Source organism: Mesocricetus auratus, unplaced genomic scaffold, assembly GCF_017639785.1.
Source record: "Mesocricetus auratus isolate SY011 unplaced genomic scaffold, BCM_Maur_2.0 Super-Scaffold_4256, whole genome shotgun sequence".
Taxonomy (NCBI): Eukaryota; Metazoa; Chordata; class Mammalia; order Rodentia; family Cricetidae; genus Mesocricetus; species Mesocricetus auratus.
The window spans coordinates 89,393,044-89,406,843 of NW_024429182.1; the positions used below are offsets into that span (position 1 = coordinate 89,393,044).

Here is a 13,800-nt window from a genome sequence, read left to right on the forward strand (position 1 = left end):
GGTAATTACTTTTACTTATTTCTTTCTGAAGATGTCGTCATCATCAGGACAAGTGTAACCTTTAAGCTAAATGAAGGCAAGTGTAGTTTGCAAAAGGCCAAGCTGTCTCCCGAGGGCCTGCGACCAGCACTACCAGGTATGGAATCAGATGGCCGGTGCAGGGAGCTTGCCTGCATGTTGGGTGAGGGACCTGTGACCAGCTGAGTTGGAGATGGCTGTCCAGCTGATAAAACACTTGTCAGATGGCACTGAGCTACTCAGAATCTGCAGGGATTTTTCTCTCTAGGAGGAGCAGAGCCTGCCCTAACCCCTGTGCAGTTCTGGGGTTGTACCTCAGGAGGGCCTTTGTGAGGTCATTGGGGAAACACTAGAGTTTATACGAGTCAGTGGAAATTGAGATGAATCAGCCACTTGTGACTGCATTGAGTTAAAGTTTCTAATCTTAGACCTTGGTTGAAGAATAAGCTGTGAAAACATGGGTTGACTTGGAAATGATAACATTGGTGAACAAAGATAGAATATCCAGTGTTCTTGCTGCCTTGGTGTTTGGAAACTGTGGCCCCCTGGGGCAGTAGTAAAACAAATGTCATCTCCAAGGATGACTATGCCTACTGAAACAAGCAAATTGACTGTGTTGCTTTCTTCCCTGGTGTTCCTTTCCACCAGAACCTCAGAGAATACTTCTGGAGCTTAAGATAATCAAGACATAGATTAGGGAGGTTTTCCCCCTCAAGTATACCCTGAAACAAATGAACCTAAAGCTCATGCTAGCTACTTTGGCTACCTACTGGTTAACAGTCAAGATGCATTTTGGTGTCTCCATTGATGGAACATGTATACCCATTAGTTACATTATTCAAAGAATGTTAACGACATAGAAAGGTGTCTTGTTATATGGCTGAGGCAATAGTCGGGTGTGGTGGCATACACCTTTAGCCCCAACACTCAGGGTTAGGAGGCAGAGGCAAGCAGATCTCTGAGTTTGAGGCCAGCATGGTCTACAGAGTGAGTTTCAGGGTGGCCAAGGCTACACATAGAGACTCTGACTCCCAAAACAAAAACAAATAAAAAAGAGACAAAGGAGGAACAGTAGAATTCTATATGTCTAACTAATTGAAATTGTATATAAATAAAGTTGAAGAAAAAGCTACTAATGACTATATCATTATGTCTGGGTAGGACAAAAGTGGGTGATTTTGATTTTTTTCTTCTGTATTTTTCATATTCTCTTTTCATACTTACACTTCTCTAACTTTTATTAAATTTCTTTTAAAATTTCACTCATGTATACAGTGCTTCCTGATGACAGACACCCCTCCACCCTTTACCTCCCTCCCATCCCTATCCCCTCTCCTTCCCTATGAGTCAATTTCCCACATTCATGCCTTTTTGTTTTACTTTCTGACCAACTGAGTTTAACCAGGGCCTTTTGTTTGCCCATGGGTTTGTAGTTAACTACTGGAAGCTGTTGGACACATCAGTAGGCACACAGCTGAAGATAATGACTGTTCCTCCCCCAGAATCTGTCAGTACATGGTTTGGTAGGGAGGGATAGGACCCGTGAACCCCTCTGAGATCCATGATTGACTGTTGGCAGGCCCATTGCAGGTAGCTGCAGCTGCTGTGAGATCATGATAGCATTGGCTGTGTCGTGGCCAGAAGAAAGTATTTCACGGCCCTTCTCCCTGCCTTCCGTTCATTCTCTGGCTCTTCCGTTCATTCTGTCCCCTCTTCCGAGATGTTCCCTGGGCCTTAACAGGGGTGACATGAATGTCCTGTTTAGGGCTGAATCAACTTCTTGTAATTTTTAATTAGGAAAGTATTTTTATTATTTAAAAAATTTTTACTTTATGTGTATGGGTGTTTTGACTTCATGTGTATTTTTGCACCACATGTATGCCTAGTGCCCATGGAAGCCAGAGAGGGCGTTTGATCTCTTGGAAGTACAAGCAGTTCTGAGCCACATGTAGGTATTGGGAATCAAACCTAAGTCTTCTAAAGAATAGCCAATGGTCTTAACCACTGAGCCATCTCTCCAGCTCCCATATTACTTATTACTTATGTTTGAAGACTTATTTTAATTTTAATTATGTGCACGTGTGTGTGGATGTGTATGTGAGTATGTGTGTGTGTGAGTGTGGTGCCTGCCCAGCCCAGAGGAGTCAACTCTCTCTGCAGTTGGAGTTGTAGAAGTGAGCCACCTAATGTGAGTGCTGAGGCTGAAACCCTGGGCCTCTGCAGGACCAGTACGAACTCTTGACCACTGAGCCATCTCTCCAGCCCAGGAAAGTACTATTTAAAAAAATAGATTTGGTCTGGAGTTTATTTAGTAGATTGGACCAGTGTTGAAGAAAGATGTTAATAGTGGGAGGAGCTAAACATGGTGACTCACACCTGTAATCCCAACACTTGGGAGGCTGGGGCAGGAGACTGTTGTGAGTTCAAGATTACCTCTGATACATAGGGAATTCTAGGTCAGCTTGGACCACAGAGTAACATTTGTATAAAAACAAAATATATAGATAAAAATAGTGCTAGGGCCGGTGAGATGGGTCGGCAGGCAAAGGAGCCTGCTGCCAAGCCTCATAGTCTTAGTTTGATGCCCCAGGACCCTCACATACAGTAGAAGGAGAGAACTGACTCCTGCAAGTTGTCCTCTGATTTCCACATGCCACCACCTATGGCACATGTGAGTTGTGACATGTGTGTAACCACACAAAAATGTAACTACAACATAAATGAATAATGTGAACATAGTTTTAATATAGATGTGGGGAGCCAGTGGCAGTGCACGTCTTTAATTGGGAAACAGAGGCAGGACATCTCTGAGTTTGGAGGCCAGCCTGGTCTACAAAGAGAGTTCCAGGACAGCCAGGACTACACAGAGAAACTCTGTCTTAGAAACACACACACACACCCCACAAAAATAGAACGGAAAACAAATTCTAATTTAATCCATTTAAGCGTTGTGGTTAGCTCTTTAAGAATATAAACTAGGACTGAAGAGATGGCTGTGACTCAGCACTCACTGGCTGCTTTTCTAGAGGACCCAGGTCCAGTTCTCAGCACCCACGTTGGTCATCTCACAACTGCCTGTAACTCAAACTCCAATGCCCTCTTCTGGCTTCCTCATCACTTGTACATATGTGGCATACATCCATAAATAAAAATAAAAATATCTTTTAAAATTATAAAATTTATGTTTGGGGAAAAGTATAGGTAAAAAATGAATTTGTTTGGAAGAAACAGAGGAAGTCTGGCCTGGATGGTCTATAGCACAGATAACCTTTAGTTCAGTCAGTTTTAAAAGATGTGCAATTAGATTTTGTGGATATGTGGCCCTGCTCTGTAGTTTCATTTGGTTAAGTTCTGTCTATTGAGTCAACAGACTCATCAGAAGCCTTGGGCTGAGCGGACACCATGAAAATAAAGAATAGGGGCAATGCAAAGTTTATCTCCTTTTTTTTGTTTGTTTTGTTTTTCTGAGGCAGGGTTTTTCTGTGTAGGCCTGGCTCTCCTAGAACTCACTCTGTTGACCAGGCTGGCCTCAAATTCTAGAGATCCAGTTGCTTCTGCCTCCTGAGTGCTGGGATTAATGGCCTGGGCCACCACCACCGGCTGCTAAGCCTGTCTTAGAGCAAGCAGTCCACATTCCATTTCACATGGTTTTGTGACACTGTTTGGTTCTGGTAATCTTTGTGCTATTTACTGTTTGTTGGTGTTTGAAATGAGACATCACCACTGATGTCCATTCTGTCTCTCCCTCTGGGATGGAGTTACATCAAGGTCAGTTGAACAGGAAGCAGGGGTTAGTTTCCTTTCATTCCCTGTTTGAAGTTTCAGCATCAGGCCATCCCAGGCAACTTTGAGAAAAACCACTGTGAGAACACCCACCACCTTAGCTAGCCGTCATCAGAAATACAAAACAACCTTAGGCCCCTGGTTCTTGTTTTCTGCATATTTGACTGGCCAATGGGAGACACCCAGATAATACCCACCAAAAAAAATGTTCAAGAACTAGACTAAAAGTTACATAGTAATGAAAATGTCCCAGGACTCCAGGCTAGGGGCTGGCAATGGCTCAGCATGTGGAGTGAATCACACGGTCCCTAGAGGGTTGTAATGAAATGTTTACTGAGCCTTAACGAATGCTCAGTTTAGTGGCCTGCCAGGACTTGGCTTCCGATCATTTTTTGTTTCTTCATACAGAGAGGCACAGCTCAGTAAAAGAGAGCTTCCAGTATGCAAACCTTACTTGCAGCTCTGGCAAGCAAGTCCCAGGAGCCCCCAAGGAAATGTTTATCACGGTTGAGTTTGAACGAGAAACTTACAAAAAGGAGGTGACAGGTTGGTCTGAAAGCCTTCTGCAGTGCCAGGCTTCTTGGGACTCGTCCCTTCTCTCTTTGCCTTTCATTTTCCATCGTTTCTGGGGGGGGGGGGGGGGGTGGAGGGTGAGGGCAGAAACTAGTGTAAGCCCTCAAGTATCTCCTGTTTGATTTCACCCTTACAAATTACACTAAATTTGTTTAGAATCTGATGGAGAGTTTTCCCCCCTTCCACTTCACAAAACCCAAAGCATTTGGTTCCCACAAATCTGTGTTTGAATTGAATGCTGCTCAGCCTGCTAGGTTCCCAGCTCCAGGGACTTGGGGTGTTGGTGGGTCTAGCCTGGACACCTTCACTGCAGCCTGTGGACTTGTCCCCATGCTGCTGTCCATCCCCCAACCCCCACCCTGTCCCCCATTTCCACAGCTTCCTGCAATCTGAGCTGCATGGTAAAGCGGACCGAGAAGAGGCTACGGAAAGCCACCCGCACACTCAAGAAGGCTGCCCACAGAGAACAGTTTTACTTGCAGCTCTCAGGCATGGACGTCAGTATGGCTAAAAAGTCCCCCAGAGCATCCAAACAGCGGGAGGAGACCTGTGGAGTGGGTCAGGGCCAAGAAGAAAACCAGTGTGGTGAGTAGCCCAAGGTGTGATGACTGACAGATCTGCCTGGAGTGCTAGACATGTGAACAAGGGAGCCAGTGAGAGACCTGGGTCATGCTTCCTTCCCTGGGCTCACTCCAGAGAACATCAGGGAGGCTTTTGCTCCTATGCTGGCTGTTGTGTGTGTATTCACCAGCACCAGGGCTCCCTAGTAGCTGAGGCTAACTTACCTGTCTTTTCCTCATACCTGGCATGCTTGCTGGTCTGTGGTAGGCAGTGTCTGTGGAACTGAAGGACAGAAAGGCAAATGCAGGCTTGGCAATGCTGCCTAGCTAGTGTGAGCCTTCATAACACTCTGTGGTCACAGTCTCTGGAGTTACTATTCTTTGGCTTGGCCCCTGGTGGCAATGAATGAGCTCATTTCTGTCCATAGTTTTGTGCAAAGGCAGAGGTAGGGGGCACATAGGTATCTTGGAGACACCTGGGCTTCGGGCTGAGGCTCCAGGCAGTCAGTTCTATGGTGTGTTGTTGGTCTGTGCATGTGTGTGTGCTTCAGATCAAATATTGTTTCTAAATCCAAGAGACTCTGGGGTGGTCAGATGTGACATTTGTTCTGTGCAGTTACAAGAAAAATTGTCTGAGAATCCTCACAGAGGGAAGTTGTGGTCTCCCTTTATAAATGTGATTGATTTGGTTCTTTATCTGCTTGGAAGGCAACCTTGTCCCAGCTCCTTTGACCTAGCCATAATCTTACCTGGCAGGGACCAGAATCTCCTACAGGCAACAACATGAATGCTGAGGTCTATGTTCTCTTGCTGAAAATTTCATTGGTGGGAGATAACTTGAGCCAGCAAAACACTTGCCATGCAAGCACTAGGCCCTGAATTCGATCCCTGGCACTCACATAAAAATTAGGCTTGGTGGTGCATACTTGTAATTCCAGTGCCGGAGAGGCCAGCCAGCCTTGCCTAATTTGAGAGCCCCAGGTCCTAGTGAGAGGCCCTGTCTCAAAAGGAAAGTCTGGATGTTGTCTGAGGAACAACTCTCTAGGTTGTCTTCCGACTCCCACATGTATGCACATGCATGTACAAACCCATACACACCCCGCTCATACCTTGCGCATGCCCCCAAGTAATAAGCATAATAGCTTTTTTAAAAGATTGGATTTATAGTCTAATTCCAAAGTTTGATTCACGCCTGTGTAAGGTGGAGTTCAGTAATCAGATCCCCCAAGAAGAAGCAGAGGCCTGTTCTGAAGGGTCAGGAGACTCTTGGGCCCGAGCAGTAGAGCGCAGTTAAAGAGACGGGGTGAGGGTGTTTTTGCGTGGGCATGGCTGAAGCTAGCTTCGTGCTGGCGAACTTTCAGTGAGAGTCACAGCTCCAATCTGCTGCTTGGCCAGAGCTTAGAGAACACTGAAAGTAACTGTTCACAAGGGGCCAGTTCCCAGATCGTCTTGACTCTTATTCCAGCTGATTTTCTTAAAAAGAAAAGGGGGCAGTAAACCCAGCTGGCTGGTTTCTCACTTGGACTCCTCAGAGTTCCAGTCTCCATACCAAATTAGTGACAAGAGCTGGCTGTTGTGGCCCTGCTTTCTAGGGTGAGTGGAATGAATTCTCAGGCAAGCAGCCGGACAGGTCCTCTTTCTGGTCTCTGGGAGCTGAACTGCAGCCCCTCCCTTTCCAGGCCTGTTGGGGGCAAGGACTGTGGGTTCATCGCGGAGATTTTGTGGACAGTCAAGAATTCAGGAAGACGAGTGCCTTGACCCTACCAAGAGTAAAATGACAGACTCTAGATATCCCCTATGTGGAAGGATTTGGCAATAGCGTGGGAGGGAGGGGGGGAAGGGGAGTGCGGGAAGAGGGGAGGGAGAGGGAACTGGGATTGACATGTAAAACAAGCTATTTAAAATTAAAATAAAAAATGATAAAAAAATTTTAAAAAAAAGAATTCAGGAAGACTAGTGTCAAGGCCTGTGGACCCTCAAGGGTCATGTTAGCAGTGCTATGACTAGGGGAGCAAAGCCCAAGAAGAACAGGCTTTACTAACTCAGGCCTCTGGGCCACAAGCCTGTGGGGACACCAACAAAGTTAAATTGTTGTGGTATTCAAATATGTCCCTGGCATGTCTATTAGCTAAATTTGGTTTGGTTTGTCTCCTCCCTCCCTCCCTCCCTCCCTCCCTCCCTCCCTCCCTTCCTTCCTTTCTTTCTTTCTTTTTTGAGACGTGGTTTCTCTGAGTATCCCTGGCTATCCTAAAACTCACTCTCTAGTCCAGGCTGGCCTTGAACTCACAGATATCTGCCCACCTCTGCCTCCTAAATACTGGGATTAAAGGTGCATACCATCACCACCTGGCATGGGCTTTTTTTTTTTAAGAGTATGTTTTCCCAAAAGCTTAGTCTAACACTAAAAATGAATCCTGTATCCAACATGGGACCAAGTCAGGCAGCACTGTTGGAGGCTTTCCTGTGGGAAGAGCACAGCACAGGAGTGGTCAGGGAGGGAGGATGTGGGTACGGAGAAGGGTCCAGCACACTAAGCAAAAAGGAGGCTGTGAGATGGCTCAGCAGAGAAAACACTTGTAGCCAAGGCCAGTGACCTGAGTTTGATGTCTGGGATCCACATGGTGGAAGGAGAGAACTCTAGCTGGCATGTACAATGGAGACAAGCCTAGGAACGCCCTTGGTTCCTTTTAGAAAATACCTTCAGCTTCTGTTATTATTGTTCTTGTTACTGTAACAAAACACTGGAGGTTGGGTATCTTTACGAAGAAAAAGATTTATTTTGGCGTATGATTCTGCATATAGGATGTAAAGGGCTTTCTTTTGGACACAGTCTCAAGGGGGCCCAGGGCCTCAGATGGCAGGAGATGAGGGCACACATGTGGTTCTTTTTCTTTGGTTTTTCAAGACAGGACAGGGTTTCTCTGTGGCTTTGCAACCTGTCCTGGAACTAGCCACCAACGCCCAGCTTGATTTTTCTCCCTCTTTTTTTTTTTTTTTTTTTTTTTTTGTGTGTTTTGTTTTGTTCGTGTCTTGCTGTGTGGCCCTGGGTCCTTGAGTTTACGGATGCAACTGATCCTCCTGCCTCACGCTCCTGAGTACCTGAATTGTTCTCGTTCTTTTGTTTGTTTGTTTGTTTATTTATTTATTTGGTTTTTTATTGCAAAAGCATTTTTTTATTATTTATTTTTAAGTTTAAATTTAGATTAGAAACAAGGTTGCTTCACAAGTCAGTTCCAGGTCCCTCTCCATTTCCCTCCCCTCCTCCCGTGCCCTCCCACTAACCCCCCCCAATATCCCCTCATTTCCTCAGGGACAGTGAGGCCCTCCATGGGGGTGTCCACAGTCTGTTATTTCATCCAGGGCAGGGCCCAAACCCTCCCCCAAGAGTTGAGGGTGAGAGTGCATCTTACATTGTTGGATGGGAGTCCAAAGTCCATGTGTATACTCGGATGAATGCTGATCTACTGCCCAAGGCTCAATAGATTACCTAGGCCTCCTCACTGACACCCCCAGTCAGGGGGTCTTGATCAGTCCCATGCTGGATTCCCAGGCATCAGCCTGGGATTCAAGAGTTAACCCTTGTTTATTTATTTGGTTTTTTGAGATAGGGTTTTCTCTGTGGCTTTGGAGACTGTCCTGGAACTAGCTCTTGTAGACCAGACTGGTCTCGAACTCACAGAGATCTGCCTGCCTCTGCCTCCTGAGTGCTGGGATTAAAGGCGTGCGCCATCAATGCCCGGCTTGTTCTCCCCATTCTTATTAAGCTACCAGGGTTCAGTCACATGGGTCCCCTTCTCATGAATTTATATCATTCTAATCATTTCTCTCCAAAGTCTTCCTCTAGAGATCTTAGCTTAATAACAATAACAACAATAATAATAATGAATATTAAATTTCAACACATGTATCCTTCAAACCATATCCAAGTAGAGCCCCAAGAAGGTGTTTTAATGACCTTAAAGGAGAGGGGAAACCATTATGCTTATATACTTCCAATGGTACAGAAATCTATAGCGGTAAGCGTTCTTCCCACATCTCCCCAATCCTACTTTCCAACACTGCTAAAATTTGCTTCTTTTATATACTTTTATGCATACATAAAAGCAAAAATGTTATTTTATGCATCAATAAATATTTACTAAGCTTCTATGGTATACTAGGCACCATTGTAGATGGCGAGAATCCTCTGAAGGAGATAGACTAGCAAAAGCCTCAGCCCTCTTGAAGTTTATAAGCAAGGACACAGATTATGTGTCAAATGATGACAGGGATGTGGAGAACAGGTCATCACCTTGGAAATGAAACAGAAAGACAACAGGCAAGGTGAGGAACGGGGAGGGAGTGTCCCCACAGTGTAGAGTGGTCAAAGAAGGCCCATTGTAAAGCATGCTGGTGCAGACACACAAAGGGAGGAGAAAGAAAACTTGGGGAAGCTTGGGAGAAAAGTGCTCCAGGAAAAAGAATAAGAAGTAAGAAAAAAACCCATATAGGTATTAGAAGGAAGTACAGGATGGTGAGGGCTGGGGGCTGGGAGATTGGGGAGAATTACTTCAGGGCAATAGCAGAGGCCCAGTTCACTCCAGGACAGAAAGAAGTCAGCATAACTTCCTACCTGTGGTTCTGGGGCTCAACCCAGGGCCTCACATACTCTCCACACCCAGCCTGTACCTAAGATAGCAAGCAGCATCTGTCAGCCCTGGTTCATGAGTAGATGTTGACATGATTCTTATTTTCCTTTTACAAACAGAGCTACTGTGGATTGCCTTCTTTGTGCAAACACCAACATTCTTGAAGCCTAGATTTATGGAAGTGTAACTGCCAAATCAAGACCGTGCATATGTAAACATTGGTAGATACTGCCAACTCACCCCCCCAATCCCCCTCAGTGCACACTGCCTCCAGCACTGCATGAGCATTTTTAATGCATACACCCTCACTTACACGAGCTATCATTGGTTCTTTTAAGCTTTGCAAACCTAATAAGCGAAAATAATAATAAAATCATTAACTTTTGATCAGTAAGAACACACAAATACACTGTCTTAAATTAATTGTATTTCTTCTTCTAAGAACATTTATAGGTTTTGTTTAGTTACATTAAATTATTTTCCCAGTATCACTTAAAAAAATAGTCAGGCATGGTGGTGCACAGCTTTAATTCCAGTACTCAGGAGGCAGAGGCAAGCTGTTCTCTGTGAGTTGAGGCCAGCCTGGTATACATAGCTAGTTCCAGACCAGCCAGGGATATTAGTAAGACCCTAACTCAAAACAAAACAATAAAAAAATAAAACTTATGGCTGACAAGATGGTTCTATGGGTGTCTTAGGGCTTCTATTACTATGATCATGGCAACTTTTATAAAAGAAAACAATTTATTGGGGCTGGCTTACATTTCAGAGGTTTAGTTCATTATCCTCATGGCAGCATGCAGGCAGACATGGCACTGGAGGAGCTACATCTTGATCTACAGGGTATAAGAAGTGAAGTGGGTCTTACAATGGGCATAGCTTGAGCATATGAGACCTTAAAGCCCGCCTCCACAGTGACAAACTTCCTCCAACAAGGCCACACCTACTTTAACAAGACCACAGATTCTAATAGTGCCACTTCTTATGGCCAAACATTCAAAAACATGAATTCTTGGGGGCTATACCTATTTAAACCACCACAGTGGGTAAAGGTATTTGCCACTAAACATGATGATCTGAGTTCAATCCCCAAGTTCCACATGGTGGAAGGATAGAACTAATTCCCACAAGTTGTCCTCTGTCTTCCACACATGCTGTGGCATGTACATGCACACATGCTTACATAAATAATTTTTAAAAATTAGTAACATTTAAAGTTACAAGTTACACCAAAGAAAAGACTCACCTCTGATCAAATAGAAACTTTTTCATATTGTCATTGGTACATAGTAATGAATTTTTGAGTTTATGAAATTGGCATTTGGGGACAGCCTGTTCTTCAAGTAACCTTTATACCATCTGTGATCAATTTTAACAAGATGTCAGAAAAGAAAAGCAATTCTGGGGCTGAAGACATGATTTAGTAAAGTGCTTGCTGTGCAGGAATGAGGACCTGTGTTTACATCCCCTGCATCCATGTAAAGAGTCAGGTGGGTGGCGTGCACCTAGAACCCCTGTGCTGGGGAAGCCAATCAGGAGAGTCACCAGAGGTCACTGCCAGCCAGTATAGCCTAGTCAGCTCCAGGTCTCAGTGGGAAATCCTTTGTCAAAAACTAAGATGAGGAGCAATTGGCAACACCCAACATATGTTTCTGACCTCTCCATGCAATAACATACATACAGAAATAAATAAACAGGAAAGCAATTCTATTTTACAAACTACGGATTCCTGGGTTGAGGCTGTAGCTCAGCATGTGAGAGGCCCTGGAGTGGATCCTGAGGGGCTGAAGAGGTGACTCAGCAGTTAAGAGAACTGCCTGATCTTTCAGAAGACCTGGATTTGAGTCCAGCACCTACATAGTGGCTCATGACTATCTGTAACCCCAGGCCCAGGGCATCTAAGGCCACCAGGCATGCACATGGTTCAGAGACACATAGGCTTTCAAAATACCCATACACAATGAATACATAAATAAATAATTTTTTTTTGGTTGTGAGCCTAGCCTTTAACGGCTGAGCCATCTCTCCAGCCCTAAATAAATAATTTTTAAAAAAGGAATGTGTTTGATAAGCCAGATATGGTGGCACATGGCTGTAGCAGGAAGATTAAAAGAGCCGTATAGGCCGGGCGGTGGTGGCGCACGCCTTTAATCCCAGCACTCGGGAGGCAGAGGCAGGCGGATCTCTGTGAGTTCGAGGCCAGGCTGGACCGATAGCCTCCAAAACAATACAGAGAAACCCTGTCTCGTAAAAACCAAAAAGAAAAAAAAAAGAGCCATATAGAGAGACTTTGTCTCAACAATAGTGAGAACATAATTTGGTAAACTGTTGACATATCAAATACAATCTGTTGAGTATTATGCTAAGTGCTTTGTATATGTTTCCTCATTTAACTCCTTCAAGTCCATATTATGTCTTTTCCTTTTAAAGATGAGTTGAAGGCATAGACAACTAAGCTTTCCCCTGCTAATTTCAAGTGAATGTCAGAGGCAAGACTTAAATTCAAGTCTAAGTCACAAGCCTGTGTTTCTGACTCTCCCGATCTGAGTACCCTCCTGAGCAGGGCCTGAGCCCTGAGATAATCCCTTCAAACTGTACTCAAAAAGAAAGCTAAGTGTCCACTCTGTAGTGGGTAGTGAGGAGCTCTGGGTCAATAAAATGCCACCTTGGGAGTTGCCTAAGCCAAGTTTGGAAGGAGGCACTGTTGAAGGTAGGCGAGGAAGAACACTCAGATAGTGGTACATCCTGGAGTTATGAAAGAGCAAGTTGTGCACAGAGCCAGGCCTGCACATCAGTGTTGAGAACCTGGAGATCCAGGTAGGGTAACTTGGCTCAGGGAAGGCGAGGCCAGTCACAGAAGACCTGAAATATGCAGGCGAGGAGCTTCCCTTTCTCCTTTCAACCCCATGGTGTTTGTCTTAATTAGGGTTTCTATTGCTGCGATAAACACCGTCACCAAAAGCTTGGAGAGGAAAGGGCTTATTTCTGCTCATGTGCCCCAATCAGAGTCCACCACTGAAGAGAAGTCAGGGCAAGAACTCAAGGCAGGAACCCAGAGGCAGGAGCTGAGGAGACCACGGGGGAATACTGCTTACTGGCTTGTTCCTCATGACTTGCTCTGTTTGCTTTCTTGGTGTTTTGGTTATTAAGCTAACCTTTAATGGCTGAGCCATCTCTCCAGCCCCAAGTTTGCATTTTTATATGCCCTTGGGTCACCTGCACAGGAATGGCACCATCTGTAGTGGGCTGGGCTCTCCCACATCAATCACTAATCAAGAAGATGCCAGACTTGTTTTCCAGCCAATCTGATGGAGCCATTAGGCGCTCTAAGCAGTACCCTCTTCCCAGGTATGTCTAGGTATGTCTGAGTCATATGTATATTTGAGAAAAATCTTCCTGCTTGTGCTGGAAGAGGGGGGACGATAGGCAGGAAGCCTGGCTGGGGGTTTTCAGTGTATCACATAAGAGGTGCTGATGTCACTAAGGCACTGGATGGAGGGCAGGACACAGTAGGTCAGGGGCATATTTGAATTTATGACTGTTTTCTGGTACTACAAGCTAATATAAACAATAAATGACAAGGTAGGATAGGACAAAGATTAACTAAACATAACTTGAACTGACTTTCCTCTTCAGGTACAGCCTTTCCAACTGTTGATTGGACTGGTGTGAATCCATTTCTAAAGCAGACTTTTCATTTGTGGCTAGTGCTTTGTGTGAGGTTCTGTCAGATCAGATTGACTCAAGACTGTTTGTCTCATGATACAGCTTGATCAAGAGCTAGTGACAGTGGTAAAAGACGCGGCTACCCCAGCAGGTTCCTGTCTTGTCCTAGTGCTTGTGCCTCTTGTAAACCTTCAGTGCAGATGGCCTCAAAGGAGTATCCACAGCTGCTTTCTGTGATTTTTATGGTGGCTAATCACTTTTTTGAAACTTTTCAGTATAATCAATTAAGTCCATTTGACCAGGCACGGTTAAACTGTAATCCCTCAAAATATATGGCAAGGAATGAGTCTGTCAGTCCCTCTACATACCCAGAGTTGTGGAATGCCCACAACTCTCTTCTTAAAGACATGCAAGGTCAGCCCCACAACTGTCACGTGGCTCTTGGAAAGGCAGATTGACTGAGGGTCCAGACTCACACCTGTTTCTTATTTAATGGGGAGAAGTGAACATACAGAGATTGGAGGGTGTTTTTCTTTCACCTCTGAGTCATCTAGTAATCCCTCTAAGTGCAG

General features: G+C 44.9%; 1 protein-coding gene across 4 annotated transcripts in view; it reads left to right on the forward strand.

Moving 5' to 3' along the window:
* The window catches only part of Scube2 (signal peptide, CUB domain and EGF like domain containing 2), a 66,328-nt gene that overhangs the window by 33,968 nt on the left and 18,560 nt on the right, over window positions 1-13,800 (forward strand). For 3 of the 4 annotated variants that reach the window (XM_013117482.3, XM_005075689.4, XM_040756500.1), the window contains 3 exons: window positions 32-136; window positions 4,210-4,347; window positions 4,753-4,959. In XM_013117482.3, the coding sequence (XP_012972936.1) occupies window positions 32-136; window positions 4,210-4,347; window positions 4,753-4,959 (450 nt within the window). The remainder of the gene's footprint in view (window positions 1-31; window positions 137-4,209; window positions 4,348-4,752; window positions 4,960-13,800) is intronic. The other variant, XM_021230460.2, reaches the window with a different exon arrangement.